Source organism: Gambusia affinis, linkage group LG20, assembly GCF_019740435.1.
Source record: "Gambusia affinis linkage group LG20, SWU_Gaff_1.0, whole genome shotgun sequence".
NCBI classification, from domain to species: Eukaryota; Metazoa; Chordata; class Actinopteri; order Cyprinodontiformes; family Poeciliidae; genus Gambusia; species Gambusia affinis.
Genome location: NC_057887.1, coordinates 2,325,954 through 2,352,530, shown reverse-complemented (window position 1 = coordinate 2,352,530; position 26,577 = coordinate 2,325,954). Strand labels below are relative to the sequence as shown.

Below are 26,577 nucleotides of genomic sequence, written 5' to 3'. Positions count from 1 at the left end.
GTGTGATGGAAGGATAAAGAAGCAAGAAACCTAATAAAATGAGTTTCTCTCATTTTCATTGGCCCTGAGGATCATGCTTGTCGATTTCTTTCTTTCTTTCTTTGTCCCAGCTTGCCTGGGACAAAGATGTTGTAAAAGGCATTTAGTCACTGATGAAACGGGATTACAAGTCTGGAAAACAGGGTGGAGTGAATTCAAACGTCTGCTAAATTGCCTTTTCTCCCACTCACGGTTCCCCTCCCTAACTCACACTTCTGTCATTTTAAGGGAAGAAAGCGTCTCAGAAACACATGTCTTTATTTAAAAATAATTTTATTTTAGAATTTAAAAACATCTGTCGTTTCCACGGCCCCAAACTTGACCAACAACGTATCCAGTGTATGACTTCTCTCTCCCCCAGAACCAGAACCGCTGGCTGAGGTGTGGGAAAAACCTCAACATACATTCAGATTTTATTACAGTAGCATAAACTCACACTAAAACATAATGAAAATTGAAACCTTTAATTTCAGTGCACTTAATAAGTGGAGAAGGAGTTGAATTATGACATCTGGTTGGCATGGAGACGGCGTCTTATTGTTCTTCTAGAGGCTTGGTGACCTCAGGTTCTCTGTGACCTTTCAGGAAGTGTTAGCTCGCTGTGCACAGCCTCATGATCAACACATGTTCTTGTTCAGACACAAACTAAGTTTCTGCTTGTTTAAGATTTTTAATGGACTCCGAAACTGTGTGTCCATGTTAATACCAGTTATTGTAGCCAAACAGCTCCATGGAAAACAGGAAGTCATAATTTACTAATTAAAAGATTTTTGAGCAATTAAGGAAAACTAATCGTTAACTTAATAGCATAATTGCTTAAGTCCTATTATGCTATGTGGCTAACAACACTTAAAAACAGATTTAGTTTCTTGTTTGTACAGAATTGGTTTGAGGATTCAGTTAAAAATTCATAATTTGTCAAAATAGGATCTCTTTTTTTTCCACAAGCATAAATGGATTAATATTAAAGGTAGAATTTTCAAACTGTGTTGATGTAAAATCTGCTACTGCAAGAAAAAACAGGTCTACTGCATTTTAAGACTTTTCACTCATCTTTTCCAGAGGCGCCAGTATGATGAGGATTTTGTATCTTTGTTGCTTATGACGGTGTGTGTGTGTGTGTGTGTGTGCGTGTGTGCGCGTGCGTGTGTGCGCGTGTGTGTGTGTGTGTGACAGCGGTTTTAGCTTAGCTTAATTTAAATGATGAAAAGTTTCGAACTTTGCTCGGTCCTGTAGTGGTTCTTTCTTTGTCCAAGTTCTCATTAAGGATCTCCTGACATCTTGTTCCTCAGCTCCAGTCTGATCCTCCTCGGTTTCCATGGTGACTGCAGGTCATCACTAACGTCTCCCAGGCAGCCTCTGTTGACCAAAAGCAGCTCAGTCCTCAGCTACCTGTTGTGTTCCCTCTGCGTTGCGCTCTGAGGATTCTCTGTGGGTCTTGTGAAGTCCTTAGTGATGACCTGGTCCTGGCCGAGCCGCCGGACGCAGCGCTGCACCGCCCGCAGGACCTTCTGCAGCCTGCGGTCCAGCGCCAACAGGTGGGGCTCGGTCAGCACCGGCCTTAAAGGATCCCCGTCCAGAGACTCTCTCATCACATCGCTGAGTCTGAAGCGTGGTCGAGCCAAGAGCTGGAGTCTCAGCAGCGTGGAACGCTTTATCCTAAAAAGAAGAGGAGAAAAATCCACGAGGTTTGGGTTAATCAAAGTCGACAGGAACGTTTTGCTCGTCTGATCTGCAGAACTCACATGCAGCACTGAGACAGTGGAGCCAGGATGGACATCTCATCATGGGAATGCTTCCCAAACCTGGGAACAACATGTGGCGTCATACAGTGGAACCACAAAGCAACGCTCAGAGCCGGCCTGAGGCAGAAGCAAACTTAGCTGCTGCTTAGGGCCACCAGGGGGAGCCCAATTAGTGCTTGACTTCTCATTAAGAGTATTCATCTCAAAATTTCTCTGGTGGCCTTTATTTGAAGGTGCTAGGACAGGAAATGAGAGAGGGAAGACATGCGGCAAAGGTCACCAAGCCGGGATTCAAACCTGCGACGGCCGCATCAAGGACTAAGGCCTCTTTGTGTGGGTGGTGCTTAACCCCTGCACCACCTCAGCAGCCCCTTCTATATTTTTATCTGAGAGTTTCTACATATTATATACATAAAAACAAGTTTATTAGCATTTAAAAGATCCGACAAAGCAGTTCTTGTGTGAGCAGAGCAACACTCCTGTATACAGACATTAATATGTCTATTCACCCGGTCATATTGACCAGTCTATATAGTCTTTTCTTGTGAATATTGACTAACTGGACTCCTCTGCTAAGCAAAACGCAGCAGAAATGCTCCTGTTTGTGTTTGTGCAATTAGAATAAAATATTCATGGATCTCAAATTATGATTTAATTCATTTTTGTTCAGGGAAGAAATATTAAATTTTATCATATGTCATATGATAGAAGACTTACTGTGACAAATGTGACTTAAAGGAAATTTAATTTTGTAATTTAACGCCTTAAAATGTGACAACTATGAGACTGCTGACAGTCGCACACTGAGTCTGGAATGAACTCAGTGAGTAAGAAAATGTTCCAAGCTGGAATTGGACCCTCAAATCAAAGTTGGGACCAAAACGGTCTGGGCCCGGTTCTGAACCCGATCCTCACCCTCTGGCGTTGTCCAAGTGCAGAAGAAAACCTTCATCTCCAAACTTGGTAAAAATCTCATAGTGGTGTCTGTCCATGTTACCTGATTTGAAAAGAAACAACAAAAAACAGGAACGAATTTGATTAAAAACTAGACAAAGACAGAAACAGTTGATGCACTGATGACTCACCTATCAGGAAGTCAAAGATGGACATGTCTATAATGTTGAGCAACCTGTTGCCAGAGTTATAAGGATACGCCTGTTTAACGGAGTCACAGTAGAAAGGATTTACCTCCCACCTGCAAAGAAATGCAGACATGAGAAGAATCTGTGCATAAAACATGGAGATTTCTGAGTTTAATTCCTTGGAATATCTTTCCTAGAAAACATGTTATTAATATTGATGTAGAACATTTAATGTGCTGCTAGATGTTCTGTTTCTAAACATGAACGTTATGAGCTCCAGTGCTTTACAGCTGGATTCTTACTCCTCTCGTCCGGAGAAGGTGTAGGAGCGTTTCCATGGATTCGGGATGGAGAGGCGAGGAGCCACGGTGAGGCCCGGCAGGTAGGCAGACAGGGAGCCCTCCAGCAGGTCGGGGCCCCCGCACACGGCGTACTCCGTCTTACACACATACAGGCACTTGGCGAAGAAACACGTGTTGTTTGCTGTTTGGAGAAGAAGAACCAGAGTGAAAAATCACCAGAGATCAGAAACATGAACCCTGCTGAGGCAAAACTGTTTACTGTGTTATATTGAGTTATTGTTTATAATAGTTTTATTGCTTTATGGTTTCATTCATGAAAAACCCAGACTTCAGAGTTTGATCTATGAGATAGTATTTTAACATCTTCTTGTGCAGTGTCTTAAAAATATTCACACCCAGTGAGTTTTTTTTATGTGCCAGACAAATGCAAACCAGTTCCCAAATGTAAATTAGAACAATGTTTTTTTGTAAATAAGTTTTTAAAATATATATTTTCTTAAATAACTAAATATATATATATATTGTAAGCATTGTAGGTAACGGATTGAACTGCAGCTGCATTTCCAGTACAAATGTGAGTAAGTCTTTGTCTATATTCTGCTAATGTTGACAGAACACAATTTCCCAATTGTGGTGTTTCCGTTAAATAAGAAACAGTCAAAATCACACATGAGTACGTTTATTCACATGATGAGTCATTAAAAAAAAAAAAACACCGCAGCATCATCCTTCCTGTTGTCTTCTTTGTCATTTCCTCCAGTAGTAACATCCTGCTGTTGATCATGTGACTCGTCTGATGTGAAAAATGTGTTTCAGTTGCAGTTTTGCCTAATAAACCCATTTTGATGCGGCTGAACAACCACCTCATCCCAGTGCAAAAACTTTATATCAAAAAAGTTTTTCAAAAGTAGCCTGTTTCCATGAAGCAAATCTGCTTTTATTGCTATTCCTAAAAATGTAGAATACTCCATATCTGTTATGTTACATCACAATCACACTCTACGTGGTGAAACATCTGAGTTAAAAGAAGCTTATAACGACAACTTTCGTGTTTCCCCCTCCGTTAATATAGAACTGCAACACCCAGATCCAGTCAGCAAACCCTGACCCCGGCTGACCTGGTGAGGTGAAGAACACGGCCCGCAGGTCTTCGTTGTGGGCAACATGGAGGACTTCTCCACTCACGTTGACTCGCCTGCCGGCCACCGGCGGAACCCTCCGGAAGTCCAGGATCCTGAAGGAACCAGGAGAGTCCAAAGAAAAACTAAATCAGATAAAGTCTCTTACTAAAGTATTCACACCCATTGAAGTATTTCTAATTTTGTCATCTTGGAAGCACAAACTGATCAATTAAATTAGTCAGGTTTTATGCTAAACCAACTCAAAGTGAAGTGGAAGGAAAATGATGGGTGTTCTTCAAATCAAAACCTGAAAATGATTCCATACGTTTATGTTTAGTCTGCTCTATTCTGACTAAAATGAACACAATCCACAATTTATCACAGCATGTCTTATCAGTTTTGCTTAAGTAATAATTAGCAAGACTAATAAAATGATCTGGCCCAGTCAAAGTCCAGACCTGAAATCGAAAACATGTGAAAAACTCTAGGTTTAATGCAGATGAATGCTCTCTATCCCATACAGCTGAACTTTAACTATTTTAAAACGTACATCCTTATAAACCCAAAAGTGACAGTAAACTGGTTCAAGTCGTAAACAGTAGAGATGATACAGACTGCTGCAAAATCTGGGCATAAAGGTTCTGACACAGGGGAGCAAAATACAAACGCCTGCCACACTTTTTAGGTTTCTTATTTGTAAAAAGATGTTAAAAAGCAGGAATTCATTTCAATTCATTTCACACTGTCCTCTGTAACATTTTGGAACGAAACAAATTGTATTTTTCCATGCATGTATCAGCAGATTCACCTCAGTTCTGTCTTATCTTTTCATCTCACTGATTCTCATCAGAACTGCAGCCCCTTCCCCCCTCCTCCCGCCCACACACACACATACACACACACACACCCGCACACAAGCGCTTGGAATCCCTGCAGAGCCCGTATTTCACTCAAGTTTCACAAACAGTAATCAAGCAATCCAAAATGTGAGGTTGAATTGCTGCTTCTAAAATTGCCGGTGTTCCTCAACCCCTCATTGCCAGCGATGACGACGAGAGCCGACAGCCGAGTCAGACACAACAAGGCGCGGCGCACTGCAGAAGGTGCAGACCGTCCTCCTCTAGACTTTCACATGTCTGAACATATCAGCAACATTTATAGTTATTGTTTGAGCCGCTCCTCCTGCTCCATCTGATCGTCTGTCACCACTTATGGCTCCTTAATCACACCGTCTCACACAGATGACTGTATTTTTGGTGAGTGAATCATCTCACCTCAGCTCACAGTGCAACCATTTAAAGATGTGTGTGTGTGTGTGTCTCAAGTATGCAAACAAACTCTGTGGTTTATACTGATCAGCAAGTTGGGAAATCCTGGGCTGTGGAGAAACGTTGCAATCTTTTCTGAATGCCACAGACGCGGTTGGTGGGAGGAGCCACGTCTGCTGTGGGATCAGCTGAGCTTTGGCTTAAACACAGATATCAGCTTTCTGACGACTCCTCCTGGTTTCTGTTTACAGGACTTCACACAGGACCCATAAAAACTGGGTTATTTTAGTCAAACTGGAAAACCAGCTCCACTAGTTTAAAGCTATCATGTGTACAGTTAAAGCCTGCTGGCCATGCAGCTTCAGAACACCTGATAATGTTTCTGCTTTTTACCTCTCAACGGAACACAAACACGTCTACCACCTCCACATGGATCAGGTGAAATACTGGCAACTCTCAGGAGAAATCTGGTTTATTTATTTATATGGCCACTGCCGCTCACCACCCAGGGCGGCATCGCTACAGGGGGAAGCATCGTCACCTTAAAAAACCCCTCAAACTCAAACAGTCAGCCAGACGGGCCCCAGCAGGCTCACTGATACTCCTTTGTGTTTTCTTAAACATCGTCTGAGGTTTATGAAACTTAAATGCCACAAAATGAAACAAGACAGAAGAAAAATCCTTCAGTTCTTTTTAGATACAAATCTAAGTTGGTATGAATTATACATATATTTCACACTTTGAAATTTGACAGTAAATGTGGGGGAGAATATTTTTCAGAGATATTTTTTTTTTCTTAATCTCCATCTCCTGACTACTACTTTTCAGTAACCTTTTCCCTGATTGGTTCTAACATTCCTTCGTCTTTGTGTTGTCATGGTAGCAGCAATACTGATGAACCAGATGAATTTGGGCAATCACAGAAACACAGCTAATGTGAGATTACCCACACCAAATGTTAGGACCTCAGTTAAATTAGGTCAATCACTCTGGAGACTCTTTAAAGTTCACACCCTGGTTACACATTTAGATTTTAGTCGATATTTTGTGGAAATCAGTTGAAGGGTTTTCTTTTCGTTTTTCTTTTCGTTTTGTCTTTTGGTGTCAAAAAGGAGCATGATTTGCAAAAACAACATAAAGGGTAAACTACACAAGGGGTGTAGTTCTTGTTATACACACTGTGTGAAATGCCAGAGGACGGAGACCAGACACTGTGGCTTCACCTGTCCAGGTGGAAGGCTGCGATCTCTGCGTTGTGTCTCTGGAAGTCCACAAAGTAGAAGAAGTCCCCTGGAGTTTCCTCATCTCTCTGCTGCCTGCAACACACACACACACACGCACACACACACACACACACACACACACACACACACCAATAAAGATGTCACTCACATTAGTCTGCAGTGTGTAATCAACAAGACAAATACTGTAATTTCCCCAGCCTACTGGATAATTTAACCAGATATAAATTAAGACAGAACATGGCGTCACAGTGTTTGCTGTGATTTATTAGATTTTTGTCGCAGACCAAACAAACCCTGAACGCCTCTGAATCTGTTTTCTCTTGCCGGGCATCATGGAGAAAGAACCACGTCACTCATCGCCTCACCTCATCGGTTTAAACATCGCTTTGCCAAAGTTGCTCATCTTCAGAGCCAGCTTCAGGTGATGGCCGCTCGGTTTCACCACTGCAAGACAGACGGGAAGAAGGTGATTTACTCCTTCTGTTTGTTTGTCTTTTGTTTTTTTCATGCTTCAGATAATTTAATAAAACTTCATATCAAACAGCAGCTTTCAGATAGTTTCTTATGAGAAAAAGAGCTATCCAAACCAACCAGACCTTCTAAAAAAAGGAATTGTCCTCTGCTTTGGCTCACTCTTTGTCTTTTAAGTGTTTAAATGTGATTCGCTTAATGTGCAGGAAAAAAAAAAATCACATCACTGTATGTGTCAACATGAACTGGGACGATAAAAACATTGGCAGAAAAATTTCAATTTGTTTGAGTTTTGAGATTTTAATATGAACTAGAGAAAACAGATTTACCCTCACATTTTAGTTTACTTTGAAAACAAAAAACCTTCAGGCAAGTCACCAAGTTAGTACAGAGCCTTTAAAAACATTCATCCCCTTGTTTATTATTACTTTTACTTCATAGTTTGGCTTTCTTGACAGAAATGAATTGCAAAAAAACAACTTTTAACGTCAAAGTGAAAACTGAGTTCTCCAAATGAATGACATGATGAAATAAAAATGTGTAACATGAAATCAGAAATTACATAAACATTCACCCCCATTAAAGTGACTGACCTAATTCAACAGAGGTCCAGCCAACTGGTACCAGTCGTCTCACATTGAGTGGACTGGAGTCCAGCTGAGTGCAGTGAGTTTGTCTCCAGTGATTGTAGCATAAAGACAGCTGTGTCTGGAAAGTTCATCAGTATTTCTGGTATGAAAACTAAAGAATACTCCCAACCAATCAGAGAAAAGTTTATCGAAAGGTAGAAGTCAGGGGATGGACACAAAAAAATTCTAAGGTCCTGAACATCCCCCAGAGTTCCGTTAAATCATTCATCAAAAAGTGGAAGGAAAATGCAACATGAGTAATGCAACAGGCTGATCTATTCCTAGATCACAACCTGACATCACAACCTGAGATCAGGAAGAACGCACCAGGTCACCATGACAACGCTGAAGGAGTTACAAGGTACAGCAGCCAAGGCTGAATTCTCAATATATCTCATGCATGAGTTTAACTTCATTTCTTATTTAATGGAAACAGTGCAATTGTGAAATTGTGTTTTTTCTATATCAGTAGAATACAGACAAAGATTTGTGAACATTTGTAATGCAGACACAGATACTAGCTGTTGGAAAGACACGTGGGAAAAGACTCCATGGTAACGAAGAAGAAAATTCAGCTTTTTCTCCATCAGAGGAGACTCAGATTTCATTTTGACACTGAAGGTGATTTTTGTCGAACAATCAAAATTCTTTTGATTATGATTGATTTCCAAAACTAATAAAAGGGTAAAACATCCAACAGGGTGAATACTTTTTATAGGGACTGTATTTAAGCTTTTGGCTTGGTGAGCCTGAACTCAATGTCTGTAAATCACCGTCGTTCTTCGCTCTCTGTGTGATAAAGTGAGTCGGTGTTTGGCCATCCAGCCGCTCTGTTGAGCCCGTACATCCCAGCGCCAGCAGCACGGCCCGACAAACCACACGCTGCGCTCCACCGAGCTCCAGGGTATTATTAGTTAACAATCATTCAGAGGTTACTTTCAAAACCGTTCTGGAGCGGAGTCAGAGGCTCGCCATTTTCTAAGAGCAGCTGCAGTTGATGAACTGCGTCGCTATTTGCGCCTGAAATAACAAGAGCCTGGACTGCAGCCTAAATTTAAACAGAATCTGCAGATTGTTCTGGTGTTTATTTCTCTCTGGCAGGGAGTCGGGTTCGTGTGGTCACCCGCTTTATTGTGCAGGGATACTGGTGTGGCACAAATGGGACAAAAACACTGAGAATAGATGTTTTGTTTTTTTACGTCATTCTCATATTTCCAGCTGAATGGAATGGAATAGTACCTCAAGATCACTATCTATCTTTGCCTTAAAGCTGCAGTGTGTAACTTTTTCTAAAAATGTGTTTTTTACATATTTGTTAAAATTATTATGTGCGACAGTATAATGTAAGAGATAACCTGTGAAAAAAATCCAGCTCTTCTGTCTTCTCCCACTCAGTCAAAAACAACCAATCAGAGCCAGGAGGCGGGTCTTAGCGCTTTCAGTCACTCTCATGTTCATCCTCTTCCCTTTGCTCTCTGCCACACTACACCAGGTTCCCCACAACATAGCATGCTACCAATGCTAACGCTCGATAGCATGGCCACCGATGACGGTGGATAAAGGTTTTTCCTATAACGGTGAGTTGTTTCTCCACCATTAGCACATTGAGCAACGTTTTTACAAGGTTGATTGACAGCGCTAAGCCCCGCCTCCTGGCTCTTATTGGTGCGTTTCTTCAGATGGCAATAGCAGCTCAGGGAGGAAGTGGAGGAGATCCATCTTTTCACAGATTATCGGCCTCATATTATACTGTCTCTTCTACAAGGTGGCAGTTTGAACAAACATTTTTTGTAAAAGTTACATACTGAAGCTCTAACAATTTTTTATATATCTTCGAGGAAAGGTAGCAGATGAAACGCTGGGTGGAGGCTAATCTCTGCTTCTGAAACAAATCAACGTTTTGGTGTTTTTGCCCTGCGCTGAGCATCCGATACAAAACTACCAACCTGAACCCTTTTCTGTCAAAAGAAAAGCCACGCGGACGAATACAAAGACACTTGTGTGTCAGTGTGTTAGTGTGAGATGGTGCCTAACAGCAACGAGACGACGAGAAACAAACGGGAAACAATGAGGACAATGTGGATGAACTGTAGAGCTGAAAAACCTAACATGCAGGAATAAAGAGCCCAGGACCAGGCTGGGCGATAACTCCACTTGATTCATTAATTCAACTTCTTTATTTATGATTTAACTTTTGGAAAATCTGGATTTATTTTTTTCATCAATGCACTCCTTGGGTTTCCATATTTCCTTGTGATGTCAGCCCACCAAGGACGAGCTGAACTAATGCATTTTAGAGTTTGTATTCATTTGGACTTTATGTTCAGGTCAACTGAATAAAAGCAGAAAGTCTAAAAATGTTCTGAATCAGAAATTGCATTTTGTATGAAAAGTTCAGATTTTATGTTTTAGCTACATAACTCAGCCGACCCGACATGCTCTGGGTCAACACCAGCGACTGGTTGAACAAACCTTGAGTGCAGTCACATGCTCCTTTAAGAGCTTTCTCATCCTGGGTGTAATCTGGAAGAAAGAAAAAGAATAAAACTCAAATTTTTCTGTTTGGTGTAAAACAAGATTCATATACACGAGAAAAAAAATAACAACTTCTAATCTGGAACATGAATTATGTTGACGATTTTAATTAGGCCGTAGTGCAAAGAGTTGTCATCAGTTAATGCTTTATGGTATGCTGACGTAGAATTTTAACATGTAAACAATGTCTGATGCTCGCTCATAATGGCATTCAAATAAGAATGTATTTACATGCATATAAATATGAATATAAGAAATACTAAGAAAGAATGTCGTAACTGAGTGAACAGTAATGTATTGGATGAAGAGAGGAGGGGAGGAGTAAAAATGAATTCATATTTCTACTCTCTCCATTAAAACACTATTACACTACGTTGAATAAAGTTAAACTCAAACTCAGAACCAGTGATAGACGGCTCCCTCCCACTCATCCGTTCATGCTGACCTCATCTCTACTTCCTGTCTTTTTAGTGACCCACTCGTCTGCCTGTCTCTATTTCTGGTCCCTTTCTAACCCACTCATCCTCCACCTCCCACTTTAGATCCTCTCTAGCTCTTTTAATCATTCCACTTTACAAACTATTTTTAATCCCATTCACCTATTTGTTTTTTTTATTTTTTTAAAAAAGAGCCTACCAAAACACGCTGAAAAATTCAGTCAGATCTAATCTAGACTTCCATTTGATTTAACAACGCCGCTCTCTTCATCTTCCTGAGCCAGTTTAGATGAAGGTCACCTGATCCCTCTGCTTCCTCATCCTCTCTCCTCTTTTGTTAAACAAGTGAAATCTTGTGTCCCTGCCAGTGAAAGGGCCATTTTTATTTCCCGTCACCTGCGCTAACGATGGTCATGTTCTGCATGTCGGTGAGAAGCTGGAGGATGGCGGGGTCGTCCCGGGCGTACAGGGCGTAGCGGTCGATTCCCAGGTGGAACCTCAGCCAGCTGGCGTTCGGATCATAAGTCATCTTTTGCTCCATCAACGAGATGTTGGTCAAAGTAGCTGCCTCTTCGTAGAGCTTCTTTCGTCTGCAGAGAGGCAGACAATGGAAAGGGATTAATAAGAGCCTGCAGGATAAGTAAATGGACTGAACTTAGATAGAGCTTTTCCAATTATTCTGACCACTCAAGGCTCTTTACACTAGAGTCACATTCACTCATTCGCACTCACACATTTATACACTGATACACAGATCAGTAGGCAGTTTGGGGCTCAGTGGGGCAAACCGCCATGTGGCAGGAGGAAGCTGGAATCGAACCTAAAACCTTCCAATCACAAAACATCTTATCTTTTTAATTTTAGTGCATTCAAACAAATCTGCCATTTCTATAAAATGGCAGATTTTGTGGGAATAGGACAAAATTTCCTCAATTTTTTGCTATTTTTTTTGTTTGTTTGTTTGTTTTTTTTAGCTCCAGCATGAGGCAGTAGTAATCTGAAAGCAGGAGTCAGAGGGACAGAACCCGGTCCAAACCGTCCAGCCAGCTGGACATTCAAACAAACTCCATCACAGGCTACAAACAAACCCAGATAACGGAGCAAAGGGATAAAGTTCATGTTTGTTTGCACGTCAGGCTAGCCACCCGGTCACCTAGCAACCTGAAGGGTAAACAAGACAGCTGGGAAGAGCGTGGACAAAATGTGTGCTTGCAGCAGAGTTGAGATGCAGCTGAAACATACTGGAACAATAAATACTAGAATAACGTTTTTTTATCTAGACGACAGCGCTCTGGGTAAACCACATCCAGTTTGAAGTTTTTGCCCTACGTATAAAATGCTGCCGGTGACAGAAAACAAAAGCTGCAAAACAAACAAACAAAAAAAAAACTACCATGTGCAGACTGATACCTGGTAGTGACAGCATCATACTGGGGAATCATATGCAGGGGAACGTTGGAAGAACTGCAGCCTGTGGCGTCGGGATGCTGTGCTGCTGGAAAGACTTTGTCTTTCACTCTTTTCATTTCATTATTTTTACTCAATCATAAGTATGAATGAAGGTATGAAAAGGAATCACGAATGAAAAGGAGCAGAAAGAAGTATAAACTTAATATCCCCCCTCTCTCCATTCACAGAAGACTAAATGAGCTCTGTGAACGGAGCTCTGGAAAAAATAAACAACTAAACATCAGTTTATTCAACACCAAATCGCTTCATCATAATAATTTTCACATTTCTTTTAAATGGAGAAAAAGATTTGAATCATGCTTTTGTCATGATCCAAATCGTGGATCGAGTTTCTCCCATGAACTGACAGCTTTAACTGAAATTCATCTTTCCATCGTCGTCGTTCTCAATCCAATTTTTTCTTTTTTAATTTGGTCCTTTTTGAGTTGTATTTGCTTTGTGTCTTTACTGATCTCTTTGGAGACAAGTAGCTGTTACTACAGTCCCTGTAATGCCGTGTTGCCCAATTTGACCACTTTTCTGTCAACTGGGAAAGTTTTACTGGTTCATTGAGCCAAAGAGATATTAGAAGAAAACCATTTCCTGAGGACAGCTCAGCTGAAACCTTTAACCAAGTTTACTCTTTCAGCTCCTCTTCATCCTGTAACTCAGTAAATGAGAGAGAGCTGGTGGGCCGCTGTGTGGCATGGTGTTGAATGAGAGCGAAACAGAAATACATCGAGCCCCGTTTCCATCATCGCAGAAGAAGTGGAAGTGGTTGAGGAGAAGAAACGAGGTGTTCACCTGGGTAACAGGTGGTTTGAGACGCAGCAGGATCAAGAAGGGAAAACGTGCGTCATTCAGCAAGATGTTGGACATCTTCTCTAAGAATGGAATCTCTTCTGACATCATCTGCTGAGGCAGCAGCATCAGAGGTTGGCACTGGGGAGGACGCTGACCCTAAACAGACCGCCTGACGTGGTTCATCTGTTAGAATGGCAAACAATCCTTTGACTTTACAGTTCTACAACAATTATTATAAGCATCACAATGTGACAAACATGACAAATTGTGCAAAAGTTCGAGGTTGGCGCTGGTTCTTCATTGTAATTTTCATCACAAAATCCAAAATCTGAATCGCACTGACAGATTTGGAACAAACAAACTTTGAAAGACGGATTAATCTTCCAGAAAATTATTTAGCAAAAGCTTCAGCAACGTTAGATTCCTTGTTGACCAGCAGACACAGGCTGTCAGAGTGACGTGTGTTTGGACGTCTGCACCTCCAAAGTGAGTATGCGTCTTGGAAAAAGAGAGCACTTCTGTTTGTGTGCTCCAAAGCGCCCTGGAGAGGTCTGACCGTTCTGACCACTCTGACCGCTCTCACCGTTCTGACTGTTCTGACTCTGACCTTGCCTCTCATGCCACAACGCGTGCTCTCCGAGTTGAAGACTTCTGGCCTTCCATCGGCACAAACACAAGATGCACTGACGAAAATAAAGTTGGATTTTCATCAATGCCCTGAGTGAAGTTGCTTTAGAACCTGACCTTTCCCAGTGCGACACCTTCCTCCTGTAGTACTCCATCAGCTGCTTCGCCTGCAGCAGCTTCTCCTCTGGCTTCAGCTCCGGAGTCTGGATGTTGTAGAGAGGGTGGGAGAACAACCGCTGCAGCTTGGAGCCTCCATCATCCAGTTCAGAAGTAGACGCAGCACTTGACTGAGGTGTGTGAGTCCAGTTGGAGAGGTGTGGTGTGGCAAGAGCCTCCAACCTGGGGAGGCTGAGGTTGGAGTCGGGACTACACGAGCAACTGTTTGCCGCTCTATGTCTCCTGCTCTGCAGCTTTGGCAGAAGGATGAAGTAAAAATCTGCAGAGAAAAGGGCTCCAAGGGTTGCAGCCAGCAGGAAGCGGTCTCTTCGCATGGTGGAGGCAAAAGAAGAGAGAGGAAATGAAACAGTTTAAGAGAACACCAAAAGGTCCGGATTGACCCAAAAGCAGGGGATCACTTGTAGGGATCCTCCAGTCCACCGAGCCAGATGGGAGCTGTCAGATTGTCCTAACCTCTCAGTTCCTCAGCGTTCTCGCTCTGCTTTCTGTCTCTTCCCTCCAGCCACACTTTCCATCCTCCTCCTTCCTTGGCAGGAACTTTAGAAAAGAAAAAGAAAAGAGAAAAGAGCGGAGAGCTCGGGGCCGAGAGCAGGCGTGCAGCAAGTCACTGACAGCTCGGCTGCTTCCAGGGACCTGCTGCTTATGAGGAGGAGCTGCTTTTGTGACTGTCTAGTGTTGCAACATTGTGGGTGTGAGCACGCACACATCAAATCACAGGTCAGCAGATCGAGGCAGAGGGTGCAGCAAAGGTGCCGAGACGCAGATCCCAGGCAGAGTGACGCTGGAGCCAAAGCTGGAAGGGTTTTCCTCTGAAGTCTTTTTAACAGCAGCAGATACACATCCAGTCTGAAGCGTCGTTTTAACGTGAGATTGAGAGTGTCGAGTTCGCATATCTGCAAACTGTTGTGTAGAAACTTGTGAAACGCTCTGTTGATCCTTTCTGTTTTCCCTATAAGGCAAAGCTCTCTCCTTCTGTCATCTTCCTGTCTCCTCCTTTTTTTTAAAGTCCACTCTTACTCATCACCCACCTCCTCCAACCTCATCCTTCACACCATCCCAGCTTCAAACTTCAGTCCCCCTTGCTCTCTCCTCATCTCTTCCTTATGCTTCTTTTTTACTTCTAGCCACAGATCTCCAGCCTGCCGCGCTCCAGGCAAAATTCCCAGCTGCATTCTCCTTCCCTGCTGCAGTTCTCACACATCACTTCCCCTCACTTTTCACGCCGAGCCACAGCGCAGCTCGCTTTCAGCTCTGGAACGAAACAATTGCGCTGGCAAAACTTTCAAGCAGGAGAACACGGTTTAAAATAAACCCTCCCTCTGTTTTGTCTGCGCCTCCTTGATGTAATCACATACAGCTCCCGAAACCTTATAGCTCCTTGTTTGCCGTCTCCTCTCTAAAAAGCTCTATGAAAACTTATGTGGTGAAGCAATCAAACTCTCAAAGGGGATTTCATAGCCTGCCTCTGTTGTTATTGTGGTATTTTAGAACATCTGTTGTGCGTGTGTGAACTGTGACAGAATTACGTGTCAGTTTCTGGAAGCAGCGCTTCGGGGTGTTTTACCCTCTCAAGATAAAACAGGCTGACATTGTTAATGAGGGAAATTAGCGGAAGGTGACAGAATCTGTGATGGGTCTCTCCACCCAAAGGGAAACTGGGTTAGTGCCATTCCAGCTATTTTGAAGACTATTACTAAAAACGAAACCAAGGAAAGAAGAAGAAGAAAAAACTGTTGCCTGAAAGTAATTATATTTACTACAGGCTTTCATTATAAAAGTAAAAACTGATGCTTTTAGCCGGGAACAGCGTGCTTTTGCCAATGCCGATGGCTGCGGCTGACTGGGGAAACAGAGGAAGATAGGTGGGCTTTGCAGGAAAATTTAGGGAAGGTTTGCTTAAAGTCACTGCAAATTAGCTTAAGAAAGAACAAAACGCATTGGAGGAATGTTCTACAGGCGCTCTACCAACCTTCATTTTTCTGACAACTAAATGATTGGGAAATGGCTAATGGGCGGAGCTAACATTTGTCTAATTTTTTAGCTAACCACAACTTTGCTACAAGTAGCCCCAAATCAATGAACGGTTCTCTTACGAAAAAACAATTATCAGACAACTTACTTCAGTAAGTGGTCAGTAACATTGACCTCTGTTCCCACAAGCACAGTGATACACTTGTCCCTGTCTGTCAGTGTTAACCCAGTCCGTCTTCTTGACATAGCCATTAGCTTTTACTGCTACTAACTGTATGTGATATTTCCAGCGAACATAAATGTTTTTGGACTACGGGATAAAACCAAAGTAATGCATCACTGAGCAAATATGCGGACTCCACACACAAAGGCCACAGCACAGCCTGGGATTTAAACCTAAGAGTGAGCGAATAGGTGAATTTTTAAAACACATTTTGTTTATTTGTGGGAGAAAAATGTCTATGCAACTTCAAGAGGCAGCAAAATGTGTCATGTCCTGCTACGCTTTCACAAGGGTAAACAGTAACTAAAGATGACCACTGGTTTTCCTTGTAACCTCAAAAACACAGCAGGAACATGGCTGTTCCTTTTTTAATGCCTCACAGTCATAAACCCCCCTATGACACAACAATGAGATGTTTTCCCCAAACGTCTCCCAAAGAAGATCAGATTAGCAAAAAATAAAAAAATTTAATAAATAGATAAATATGCAAGACCCATTTGGAGAGTTTATTTTAGTTTCTCAGTTAAATCATCACCAACCCAAGAATATTTCCTAAAAATATCAAGACTGTGATATTAGGAAATATTTTGTGGCATTTTCACTTAAAAAAATAAAAAGCTAAAGATCTGAATGACAAGTATCACAAAACTCTTTGTTCAAAATAACAAAAGCTTAGACAACGAAGAAATAATAAGGAGAATCTGAAGAATAATAAGTATTCTGTAACATTTTGTTTTGGAAATTCACTTCCCAATTCCAGGCTGTTGATGTCAGTCACAGATTGATGCCACGCCCGGTTGATGCATTCTGGATAAATACTGCAGAACATCAAACATTTTTACTGGACTTTTGGAAAAGGAACAAGTTTATAGAAATCTTAAGACCACAGGACACAATAGTAGGGGATTTCACGTTCTACAGCCACAAGAGAGAAAAAGGAAGAAGTTTTTTCCCCTGTAAATCCTAAGTGGCCATATAAATGGGCTTTTATAGAAAGGTTCTCCTCCTTGTCTGGTCCACAACTGAGCTCTGAAGCAATAAACACACAAAATAAACAGATGAGGTTGGGAGGGATAGGGAAGGAGTTAGCAAGCTCTGCTATCAGAAGGAGCCACAGATGTAAAGACATAACAGGAGGAATAGCAGTTGCTCTTAAACCAGTTCAGTGTTATTCATTCTTTCACTCCGTTCTCCTAATCCCTCGACATTAATCTTAACTCTGGCCTGACTGTGGGGTGAAGCTGCCACGGCTCTGGGAACACTGAAGTGATTTTGCTCCAGTCGGTTCCTTCAGAGTCCACCAGGCCTTGCAGCAGAATCTCGCCAGGGTTTTTCTGCAGCCAGTAACGAACTTCTGTAGGTGGAATAAAAACGACATATTACAAAATAAGACAGAAGGAGGCTCTGAGGCCAGGAGAGCTCTAGGTCTTGGCGTGATGGCAGCATAGATCAAGAAGAAGAAAACAAGACGTCAGCTGTAGATAAGGCAGATGTATGCTACCTTCGCAAAGTATTCACACCCCTTGAACTATTATACTGCGACCACAAATGTCAGTGTCTTGCATTGGACTTTTCTGTTTCGGCTGTTTTATAGTTTTTTGGAAGTTTGTTCCAGATGTGTGGTGCTCCATGTTTGGTTCTGGCTCTGCATCCCCAGAATCAGAAGATCTGAGAGGTCTGGAAGGGTCATGAAAACAATTAGTGTGGACCAAAACGGAGACTAAAGGAGGCAGCACATTCAATTTAATGCAAAAGGGAGATTTATTGTCAGAAATGGAAGAAGAACTTCTAAAACAAACTAACTAGAAACATGGAGTGTGCAACCAGTGAAGAGTAATGAGTATGAGAGGTAGATATGCAGAGGAGGGAGGGAAGATGGCAAAGGAAGTAATCAGAGGTAAGTCGCTGCAGCTGGGAGGGCAGCGAGTGAGACTGGATGAGAAAATGACTAGCAGCTGGGAAGTGACTAAGACAACAGATGAAAGTAGCAGGAAGAAAAGCTAAACAGAAACAAACAGCAAACCAAACAAACATAAAGCCGACATCCAAAACTGAACTCACAGAAAGCCTGAACCAGAAGGAGAAGATCATACCAAAGGCAAAAACAAATACAAACCTCAAACACTGAGCAAAATGAAAGGATAAACTGAAAGTGAAATATTGTGACAATAAGAAATCAAAGCAGAAAAATGTCTCAATGTTCCTGTTTGTTTATAAGGTACATAAAAATAATACAATTTAGAACACATGAGCATATTAAATGTAAGCAAGAGTCAATGACTTAAGCTTTTTCTGGACTTGGATCAATATATAATAAGAATCAGAACTTTATGTCTGAAATAAGTAATAGGCGACATATACCAGTGTATAAATATAAACCTTAGTATTAAATTATGTCTTAGTATACTTTTATAAGTCAAGTTAAGTTTCCTTATCATATATGGTTCATAGTGCCTCATTTTTAGTATAAAGTAAGCTTACTCGTAGCATGTCAGGATCTAATCGGCTCATCTGGTCTTGCTGAGCTGACCTCCAGCCTGGTCAGGATCTACAGACACATTCAGGGACGGCTGAAAACAGAAAGAGGAGAGAATGACAAGCTGAAGTGTTTACTGGTTGTCGCCTGCTTGTTTTCCTGTTTGCAGGTTACCATGGTTTCAGGCTGGAGGAGAGGCAGACCTCATAGTTTTGGAGGGTTTTCACAGTAGTTTAGTTTTATTGTGTTGTAATTTTGTTTTTTGTTTCTTTGTCTAAATCGGTTTGTTTTAATTAGTTTTCAAGAGTGTGTTTGCTTGTTTCAATTAACTAAAGATTGTTTAGTTTTTGTAAGTTGTAGGGTTTTTTTCATACTTCGGTTAATTTTTTGGTGCAGAATTAAAAAAAAAACAAAAAAAAACGGTAAAGTGTTGCACATGGATTGGGTAATGAATACTCAATGGGAGATGCAGTTTTAAAAATAATTTATTCAGTTATTGTTGAACAACGACTGACTGGTGTTTTCTCCCAACTTTTGCTAACACCATTTAGCAGACTGGTGTTATCGGCCAGCAACTGCTGGTGTGTGGAAAAAAGAAACATTTCAGATCAATTCAAAATAGATCCATAAACACACAATGAAGGATACTAGATCAATAATTTCAGTATATTAGAGTTAGTTTTATAAACAGTCAGTTCCAATCAGTTAGATGTTTTCCTCATTAATTACTGTTTTTATTTATTTCAGCTAATTAAAATGTTTTCTCAGTTTCAATTGTCGTCATTTTGTTAGGTTTGGTTATTTATGAAAACCTTGTGGACAAAACCAAAGCTGATTGGTTATTTTGGCTAAGTTGTGAGAAGCAGGCAGACAGCGAGGGGAAATGTGAAGGGAAGATCTTACAGATGCACTTGTGCTCACACTCACACACACACACACACACGCACACACAAAAGAAAATATGCGCAGTTTAAAAAAAAAAAAAAAAGCACTTTTCTTTGCTTGTGAAGCAGAGCGTTGCCCAAAATTTCCAGAGCAGAGCTCCAAATTTCAGAGCAGGAAGAATGTGAAGCATTCTTATTCTTCTCTTTTCATAATACGGTTAAATACTGGCAGAAAAAAAAAGAAACTAGCTGAGAATAACATGTCAGATCAACTGAAGAATATCGTTAACCATAGAAAAGTTTTGACCAAACATCTTATTTACATGTAACGCATAATGTCAAGATGTCTCTGCTTTTTGATTTATGTACAACTAAACTAAACTTACCAAGTTATTTTAGGTTTGCAAGACTGTTTTCTGACTCGAGTTCAAAAACAACTGATGGTGTCAACCAGGACATGCTGATGTAAAATATCTCTGCTGAATGCATGCTGCATATTATAACAGTCATGAGTTTGAAGGCCTTTGGACAACATTTTATTTCTCTTTGTAATAAATAAAGTATTTTTCCACTGAATTGAACTGAATCTCGCATTGGAAAAAGAGAGACTCCAATACATCAATAAAACCCCCCAAAATTTTATATGACATTCATGTGCATGATTATTGTATTTAATCCTTTGAAAGCATTTTATTTTGCTTCAGTTTTCCTGAAGTCTTTCATTTCAATCCACTCTCTGTTTGAATGAAAAAAATAAATAAATAAATCAAACCTGTACAGATAGACAACGCTGCCCTGGTCCACTGACACACAAACACACACACACATGTAAATCCTCCCATGCAAGCTCGCACACATATGCAGCGGTTGCAGCGTTTGAATCCCTCACCGCTAAACACAGATGGGATCTGGAAAGAGACATAGTTGTGGCCAGCCAAGAATCGGACCGGCTGGAGGCCAAGTCAACAGTTCAGCCTGAACTGCTGCTTTGTGTTAACCAGCCGTACAGCAGGAGGATCACTTCAGCTCACACACCCGCTTGTCAGCCAGTGTAGGTTTATTTCAAATGGATCTTGGCGTGTAATTTTGTTTTTTCCTTTAAACTTTCTTGTCTCAAGTCTTCCTTCCAGAACGACCAGCCTGGTGATGACACCAGGATGTCTTTGATTCCCAGCTGATTTATTGCAGCTCAACACAGAAAGAACATAACACTCAGCAACAGAGTCTCTGTGAATTCAGAGAGAGAAGGAAGATAAGAATATGTTTTGAAGATTCTAAAATGTGAACACGCAAGTTCAGCAGTAGGCTGGTAAAAACCAGTCCCTTGTTTTGTACTGTGCTGGGTACAACTGTTCAAACGTGAAGTTTAAGTTTGAAATGACTGGATCTGATTTTACCCAACTTCTAACATCTGACCGTACTGGATGTAACGCAGCAGCTCCACCATGAAGGGAGCGAACGCTGTGAACGGGGGAAGAACTTAGACAGAAACAAAGAGAAAAGTCCTGAACCGAACAACATCTTTACCAGGAATACAACAGCTGAGTTTCCATTAACCTTAGAACTGCACAAATTGAAATTTCAAAAATAAATTTGCTTAATGGAAACACGTCAATTTAAAAAAGATTTTGTACTAGGATGAGGTGGCTTATGGGTTGTATTGAAATAAACGAATTTAGCAAAACTGTAATGGAAACGTTTTCTCAAATCACACCAGTCACATGATCAACAGCCAACACAGATTTATGTTACTACTGACAGAAACAATGAAGAAGAGACCAGGAAGTGGTAGCAGGATGACGGTTTGACAGTTAGCAGTTGACTCCTCCAGAGCTCTCACTTCATCACAGTTTATAAAAAGTTGTGTGTCATTCCAGTATTGAATCCATAACTCTTCTGTAAATTGGTTGACTACAATTTACCCAAAATGCCTCATAAGTGGTCGCTCCCAAGTAGGCGGGACTTGTAGCTCCAACGCCTGAATAAGACACCGACATCTCTTCTGATTGGCTAATAGATGAGCGCTAGCACCATGGCTGAATTATGAATATATCTCATGTAACTGTTTACATGCATTGCTGCCGTAATTTTTAATGACTTATCACGAGAACAAACGTATTCACGTGTGATTTCAACTTCATTTCTTAATTGATGGAAGCAGCGCAATTGTGAAATTACGTTGACAAAGATTTATGCACATTTCTAATGGAAACCCAGATGCTCTCATAAACTCCGTCTTTAATAGCTCAATATTTGGAAATATGACCAAAATGGACTGAACGGCTTTGTTCACTGTATGCACTGTAGCAGCCAAGATAGAGCAGAATTTATCTGGTGCTTCTGCTGCCGTATAGAAATGTTCTGAATGAACATATACCGCTTTTTACGGCTTTTGGAAAGAAAGTCCACTTCCTCCTCTGGGCTCTCATGCTGCGGTGAGCTTGTAATCTCAGTCCATCTGGAGGCTCAGCAGGTGAACGGTCAGAAATCCGTCCACACATGTTTCTGATCTCAGCAGCTGCACCACTAAATGTATTTGTAATTTCAACTATTTGCTGACTTCATGCCATTTCTTCAGATTTCTGGATGTAAAACAAGCACAGTCGTGCGTGTGCGTGTGTGTGTGTGTGTGCATGTGCGCGCGTGCGTCTTTTTTATAACCGAAACAAGAATGTGGCTGAGAAGCATAAAATAATGAATGCTACTACTGTTCTTCAGCGCATAAAGGAATAAAGCCAAACCACAAGCCGAACTGAAGTAACAAGTTTCAAAAGTTAAAGAGGAATTTAAACTATGAAAATTACAGACTGAACTCACAGATGTTTGCATATTTGCAAAATGAGGATCAGTGTCTGAACATGCACATTTGTGGGTTTATTTCTGTGAGTTTGAAAGAAAAAGAGCAAATAAATAAATAAAATAAAATAAATAAAGGACAGGTGAGGTTTAACCAAAAGTAGTTAATCTAGTGATCTTTGGCACGTTCAGGCTGCCAACATTTTTAACAGGAATACTGAGCTTCACATGTTTTTTCACATTTATTTTGATAACAAAAATAAATATTTAGATTAGAAGCTTTAGCCTTAATTCTAAACTTGTTGCACTCCATGAAAAAAGCTGCTTCACCACCCAGTGTAGTGATGTCTTCACTCACTGCCTACCAAGATGTCTGCCCTACCATCCACCTAAATGTTTCAGAAAACTCAGCTAATTCTCTTTAGTTCTTCTTGAAGACAGAATTAAATCAAGATATGCTCTGTAAAATCGCAACAACATTTGAGGCTGGTTGAAATAACTTTTCTACATGTCAGGTCAGAGTCACCCTGACCTCCAGCTGTCCAGTGGTTGGCCTTTTCTGATGTGCAGGTTAATGATTAATAGGCGGAACTGACTGAAGGTTTTCGTAAACAACCCTGAAAACTTGAGCATAATGACTGGAAGTATAAAAGATTACAGTTTCATCAACAAATACAATTGTAACAACTAAAACAAATAAGAAGTAAATATTGCAAGGAAATTAAAGCCATTCAGATTAATTTTTGGAAGCATGCAAAGGTGGAGGTAAATAGAAAATTAGCCAATTATATCCTATAGTGTATTGGTTAGTTTGCTGTCACACATTTCTCCATGAGGCCTGAGTGGATCTCTTTGGAAAACCACCAGCAGTGAATGGAAACTTTTCTCCACTTATTCAAAAACATGGTGACAATCTGAGAAGAATATAGAACAAATATACCAAAAAAATAAATAAATTCAAGTTCATTCAAATTTGACTAAACTACATTTTAGTCCAAAGCGAAATGAAGATGATGTGTCAAAACAAACATTCCTCCTGTTCTCATCACCCAGGATCCTCAGCAGCAGGAGGAACAAAACAATGAAGCTGGTGGTTCAAAAACATTTGAAAACTGTGAGAAAACTCCAACACTGAGACTGATTACAGGAGAACTACACAGGGGGACCGCCAGGAATCTTGGGCCCCATGACAAAAAATTTGATTAGGCCCCCCCATGTAACTGCTGTTTTAATTTTTTTAGTCTATTTGACCCATCAAAAGCTTCACAATTTTAAAGGCTTCCAACTGCTTTGCTTTCTTTGGTCCAATACTGATACTAGGACAATATTTACTGCTCATGAATTATATATACAGCAGTTCACATACACTATACAAGTAGGTTGCTTACATTTTTTCTATTACTGAAATGTCCATGAGCAACAGTCACAGGCAACATGCAAAATATACATAAAGCAATCCAGACTTCTCAAAAAATGCTATGAAGTTGCATTTTATTCAAGCTGCAGTAAATAACTTTAATAAAAAAATATGTTTTCTCCATATTTGTTAAATCTGTCATCATGTCAGATAATCTGTGAAAACAATCAATCTCCTCCACCTGAACTACTATTGCTGGCTAAAGAAATGCAACGTTCCGGCCAAAACAACCAATCAGAACCAGTGGGACGGTCTTAGCGCTGTCAATCAATCTCATTCACTCACTGCTAAATATGCTAATGGTGGAAAAACAACTTATCATTACAGGAAAAATCTCTATCTGCCATCATTGGTAACTATGCTAACCAGACTGAGCATTCAAAACAGAGCAAAGCTACAGTATAGCACAGAGCAAGGGGAGGGAGCAGCCACATGAGATTGTGATTGACAGCAGTAAAACTCTCCTGCCTCTGATTGGTTGTTTCTAGAAAGTACTGAAAGAAGGCAGAGGAAATAGATTATTCACAGATTATTCACAGATTATTCACAGATTATTCTACACAATGTCACAACATGATGACAGTTTTAATAAAACATATTTTTAAAAAGTTACATACTGCAGCTTTAATTTCACTTAGGAGAGGAAAGGTCTATATAGATATATAGATATAGATCTATATATAAATATAGATCTATATCTATATGTATATCTTTATATAGAGATATAGATATATCTATTTAGATATTAAGATTTCTAAATCTATACATCCATATATGTATGTATATACCTCTATACATAGATATAAATCTATGTGTAGATTTCTATATATAGATAGATATTGATATATAGATGTAGATATGTAGACATGTACATAGATATCTATCTATATATATTTCTCTCATATATATAGACATACAGATATTGCCCAGAAGATATATATATATACATACATACATACATACATCTATATCTAAATATATACACAGGGATAGAGAGAGAGATACATACAGATATATATAATATATATTATTTATATCTGCATATATATATATATATATATATATATATATATATATATATATATATATATATATATATATATATATATTTCCGGGCACAATTTAAAAGGAAATGATGAGCAATGGTTGGAGTTAAGACAGCTAATAACTGTGTCAGACTTTCTGTGACTCTGAACGTCTTCTGCAAAAGGAAATTACTTTTACTGTGAACCTCAGAAGCTGCCAAAGCACAAATCCAACACATTAGTAACAAGTTTTACACTAATATTTATGTGTCGCTCTGTCTCTGTGTATATATTTAGATATAGAGAGAGACATATAGATATCTATCTATAGAGATATATCTCTCTTCATATCTTTCCATATAAATATACATATATGTCTATATATAGACTCTTTTCCTTACCTCACTGTCTAATCTGCAAAGTCAAAGGTCAGCATAGTGAAACAGCTTAAACAGTAAAGGTGATCAGACTGAAACATATCCATATCAAATGTTAAAATGTAAAATAACGTTGACCTATTGATGTCAACCAATTAAAACATTTTAAGCTTTCCAAATGTTTTACAAACAATGTCTGTTTTTAAACCTTTAAGGCACAAGCGATGCCTTGTCGCGAGAAGGCAGCGCCCCCATGTGGTAGTTCTGCACGCAGTACAATAAAGTAAAGGGCTGACATTTTTTGAAAGGATCTGCTGCTCAGGTCCTTAAGAATCTAAACAAATGAATCTCAATAAATGCAGATATTATCGAAATGTAAATGTATTTCACCAGTTAGCTTTAAAAAGAGAGAATGGAGAAGATGTCACATGCCAATCAATTCAGCAGGTTTATCAGCAACTGACCAATCAGCGGTCGCGATTTGTCCCGAAGGGAACCCCCCTTAATTGGAAGAACTGTACCTCAGACAAAGTTAAGATATCATTATTGCGGTCACAGAGATTTGGTGAAAAGTTACTGGGGAATAAAATGGTCAAATGTTTCCAGTGGGGAACATGCAATGAAGGCACTGTTTATCCAAAGCGTCTGATTAGAGTTTATTCCATTTCCAAAACACAGAGTTTGTAAAAATGTAAAAGATGGACAAAATGCCTGCTGGCGAATCTTGTTCCACTTCAGCTATTCTCTTATTTTGAAAGGCCCCCAAACGTTCCTACCCACTTGGCTTTAGTGCAGGGGTGGGCACTCCTGGTCCTCGAGGGCCGATGTCCTGCAACTCTTAGAGTCTCCCTGGTCCAACACACCTGAATCCAACAGCTGAATCACCTCCCAAGTGCAGTCAGGTTCTCCAGAGTCCTGCTAATGACCTCATTAGTTGACTCTAGGGGTTGAACGACTACATATTTTTTAAGGTGGACTACATCATGATAATAGTCGAGTCGATGTCGACTAGTCGCGGTGACGTCATAGTGACGTAAGTGCAAAAATCCTTCACAACTACTTGGAGGCTTTATTAGCTATTTTCACGGCAAATATTGTAAAAACGCGCGAGACGTCCAAGAGTCGACTAGTCGACTGGTCGACTAATTGGTTCAACCCCTAGTTGACTCAACTGTGTTGAAGGAGAGATACATCTAAAAGTTGCAGGAGACCGGCCCTCCAGGACCAGGAGTTGCCCACCCCTGGTTTAGTGGAACATAGGGGCAGCAAGGTGTTGTGCATTACCTTATTAGCTGCCTTGGAAGGCAGAACCGCCCTTTCAGAACAGGAAATGCTGATGTAAGTGAGAGCTTTCAATTGGAATAGTGGTCCAATCCTTTACACCAGCAGTAAGAGACTGAGAAGAACTCAGGTCTGTGTTTGGGGTTAGAATAGAGCATCATTAGTAATGTTCACCCCAGCTGCTGCTGATGTGTCAG

At 40.5% G+C, this 26,577-nt stretch overlaps 2 protein-coding genes across 13 annotated transcripts in view; one reads left to right on the top strand and one right to left on the bottom strand.

Moving 5' to 3' along the window:
• Positions 1-295: 295 nt before the first annotated feature.
• Positions 296-26,501, bottom strand: fam20a (FAM20A golgi associated secretory pathway pseudokinase). 7 transcript variants are annotated; one of them, XM_044103588.1, is made up of 14 exons: positions 26,384-26,472; positions 18,606-18,694; positions 17,626-17,801; positions 16,050-17,478; positions 11,270-11,463; positions 10,374-10,424; positions 7,167-7,245; positions 6,781-6,873; positions 4,287-4,402; positions 3,169-3,349; positions 2,870-2,979; positions 2,700-2,781; positions 1,785-1,844; positions 296-1,698 (listed from the first exon to the last, which is right to left on the bottom strand). In XM_044103588.1, exons 4-14 carry the CDS (start codon positions 16,151-16,153, stop codon positions 1,428-1,430), a joined length of 1,341 nt encoding a protein of 446 aa, XP_043959523.1. In that variant the 5' UTR covers positions 16,154-17,478; positions 17,626-17,801; positions 18,606-18,694; positions 26,384-26,472; the 3' UTR covers positions 296-1,427. The 7 variants fall into 7 exon arrangements, with proteins under 7 accessions (XP_043959523.1, XP_043959521.1, XP_043959520.1 ...); XM_044103586.1 differs by lacking the exon at positions 17,626-17,801; XM_044103585.1 differs by lacking the exons at positions 16,050-17,478; positions 17,626-17,801 and adding an exon at positions 13,871-14,467.
• The window catches only part of LOC122823690 (myoferlin-like), a 39,147-nt gene continuing 39,007 nt past the window's right edge, over positions 26,438-26,577 (top strand). For 5 of the 6 annotated variants that reach the window (XM_044103579.1, XM_044103582.1, XM_044103581.1 and 2 more), the window contains exon 1: positions 26,488-26,577. In XM_044103579.1, coding sequence (XP_043959514.1) covers positions 26,547-26,577 — 31 coding nt within the window. In that variant the 5' untranslated portion in view covers positions 26,488-26,546. The other variant, XM_044103580.1, reaches the window with a different exon arrangement.